Below are 2,991 nucleotides of genomic sequence, written 5' to 3'. Positions count from 1 at the left end.
TTTTGAGACGGAGTTTCGCTCTGTCGTCCAGGCTGAAGTGCAGTGGCACGATCTCGGCTCACTGCAACCTCCGCCTCCCGGGCTCAAGCGATTCTCCCACCTCAGCCTCCCGAGGAGCTGCAATTACAAGCGTGCACCACCACCCCAGGCTAATTTTTGTATTTTTAGTAGAGACAGGGTTTCACCATGTTGGTCAGGCTGGTCTTGAATCCTGAGCTCGTGATCCGCCCACCTGGGCCTCCCAAAGTGCTGGAATTACAGGCGAGAGCCACCACGCCCAGCCTAATCTGCCTGAATTTTAACAGAAAACCAGTCGAGATAACAAAATTATGTTTCTGGTTATTTGGGAAATAGCTTCTAATACATTCACCATTTATAATAAGATTTTTTTCCCTCATTGGTCAAACCCATGTAAGATTTTTATTATTCATTTGAAAGTAAAAAATGTATGTACTTTTACTTATTTATTTATTTATTTATTTAAGATAGTGTTTCACTCTTGTTGCCCAGGCTGGAATGCAATGGCACAATCTCGGCTCACTGCAACCACCACCTCCTGGGTTCAAGCGATTCTCCTGCCTTATCCTCCCGAGAAGCTGGGATTACAGGCGCCCACCACCACACCCAGCTAATTTTTTGTATTTTAGTAGAGATGGGGTTTCACCATGTTGGCCAGGCTGTTTTCGAACTTCTGACCTCAAGTGATCCACCGGCCTTGGCCTCCCAAAGTGCTGGGATTATAGGCATGAGCCCGGCCCTGGATGATTTTTAAATTGTTACTAATACAAATACATGACTAATAAAAACTTGCAAATTGCTGACTTGTCTTTTTTTCAATTGTAGGCAGAATATCTCTTCAAGAACAATCCTGAAGCGCAGTGAAACTTTAAAGATCTAGTATTATCTACCTTTACAGAACCACAGATCACTTATTGTACTTTGAAAAACTGCTTTGAAAAATGCTTTTCCAGTTGTTAGAAAATTCTTTTTTTGTAGACGAATATTCTATAAACTAGAATCCCTATTAAAAGCTATATGACACGAATGACTACGTCATTAAAACTGTATTTGAAATGTAAACTGATAAAGACATTTGTGCATAGCTCATGAGACAAATACCGATTGAACATTTTATTCGTTAGTCAGGTCTAAATATACCACTCTGTACACTAATGTTTATAGGTATTTATAGCATGAAGAAAATCAGACTATATATTGTAGACTATATATTATTCTAACATGTAGGCTAATTTACATGACTTGTTATTGCCCCAGTAACAATGTTATTAGAAATGGAAATAAACTGAAGTGGTTTATGCCTGTTGACTCACAGTCAATCAGACAAGATTGGTGTCTGTAAGGTTGCTTTTTTTTTTTTTTTGATGAAGCAATGGCTAGGGAAAGGTGGCTTTGAGTTCAGGGTCAGGATCTCAGACAATGAATCAGAGAAAACTGTAAACCTTTAGGCAGAGAAATTTGCGTAACAGGATAATTCCAGTCTTTGTGATACGAAGTTGCTAAATATTTTCAACACACTTTATAACACAGGCATAAGTTATCAATCCTATGGTCTTTTCCAGTTCTAAAAATCCCATAAGATTCCTAGAATTACCCTAAATGAGAAACTAGGTTTAAGCATATGTATTTTATCCCTTTAAATAATGTAACCTAATATAACTGATTTTTTATTTGTGGTAAAATACATGTAACATAAAATTGACCACTGTCACCATTTTAAAGCATATAATTCAGTGGCACTAAGTTCATTCACAATGATCTGCAGCTACCACTATCTAGTCCAGAACTTTCTCATCACCCCAAATGGAAACCCAGCACCTATTAGGCAGTCACACTCCATTATTCCCTCCCCCGAGTTCCAGGCAACCACGAATCCACTTTCTGTCTCTATGGATTTACCTATTATAAATAAAACCATACAATGGGTGGTCTTTCCTGTCTGGCTTCTTTCACGAAGCAAAATGTTTTCAAGGTTCAGCTATGTCATACAATGTATTAGTACTTCATTCCTTTTCATAGCTGAATACTATTCCATTGTATGGATATACCACATTTTGTTTAATTGTTCATTTGTTCGTGGACATTTGGGTTGTTTCCACCTTTTGGCTACTGTGACTATAACTGGCATGAACATTTGTGTGCAAGCTCTTATTTGAACACAGGCTGTCAGTTCTGTTGGCTAGATACCTAGGAGTGGAACTGCTGTCATGTGGTCATTCTATGCTCAACTTATTGAGGAACTGCCATACTGTTTTCCACAGTGGCTGCAACATTTTACATTCCCACCAGCAGTGTATGAGGGATTCCAATATTTTGCATCCTCACCAACACTTGTTATTTTCTGTGTTTTTGTTTATTGTTTTTAATGGTGATTATAGTGGGTGTGATGTGGCATCATACTGTGACTAAGCATCTTTCAATGCACTTGCTGTCCATTTCGATGTCTTCTTTGGAGAAATATACGGGCATACCTCATAGATATCGAGGGTTTGGCTCCAGACCCCCACAATAAAGCTAATATTGTAATAAAGCAAGTCACCCCAATTTTTTTGTATCCTAGTGCATATGTTATTTTTCCACTATATTTTACACTATCTGTTAACTGTGCAATAATAGCATTATGTCTAAAAAACAAGGTACCTATCTTAATTTAAAAATACTTTATTGCAGCCAGGCACAGTGGCTCAAGCCTGTAATCCCAGCACTTTGAGAGGCCGAGACGGGCGGATCACGAGGTCAGGAGATCGAGACCATCCTGCCTAACACGGTGAAACCCCGTCTCCACTAAAAAAATACAAAAAACTAGCCGGGTGTGGTGGCGGGTGTCTGTAGTCCCAGCTACTCGGGAGGCTGAGGCGGGAGAATGGCGTAAACCTGGGAGGTGGAGCTTGCAGTGAGCTGAGATCCGGCCACTGCACTCCAGCCTGGGTGACAGAGCGAGACTCCGTCTCAAAAAAAAAAAAAAACTTTATT

The 2,991-nt window shown here is 39.8% G+C and overlaps 1 protein-coding gene across 5 annotated transcripts in view; it reads left to right on the top strand.

The window, feature by feature from the left end:
* AK7 (adenylate kinase 7) overlaps nt 1–1,949 on the top strand; it is a 101,408-nt gene extending 99,459 nt beyond the window's left edge. For 4 of the 5 annotated variants that reach the window (XM_023205348.3, XM_023205350.3, XM_023205351.3 and 1 more), the window contains one exon: nt 844–1,949. In XM_023205348.3, coding sequence (XP_023061116.1) covers nt 844–882 — 39 coding nt within the window. In that variant the 3' untranslated portion in view covers nt 883–1,949. Of the gene's footprint in view, nt 1–510 lie in introns of all 5 variants that reach the window. The other variant, XM_023205347.3, reaches the window with a different exon arrangement.
* Nucleotides 1,950–2,991: the final 1,042 nt, after the last annotated feature.

The sequence above is a fragment of the Piliocolobus tephrosceles genome, chromosome 6, assembly GCF_002776525.5.
Source record: "Piliocolobus tephrosceles isolate RC106 chromosome 6, ASM277652v3, whole genome shotgun sequence".
In the NCBI taxonomy this organism is placed as follows: Eukaryota; Metazoa; Chordata; class Mammalia; order Primates; family Cercopithecidae; genus Piliocolobus; species Piliocolobus tephrosceles.
Note: the sequence above shows the minus strand (reverse complement) of the source record. Positions and strands in the feature narration are given on the sequence as shown.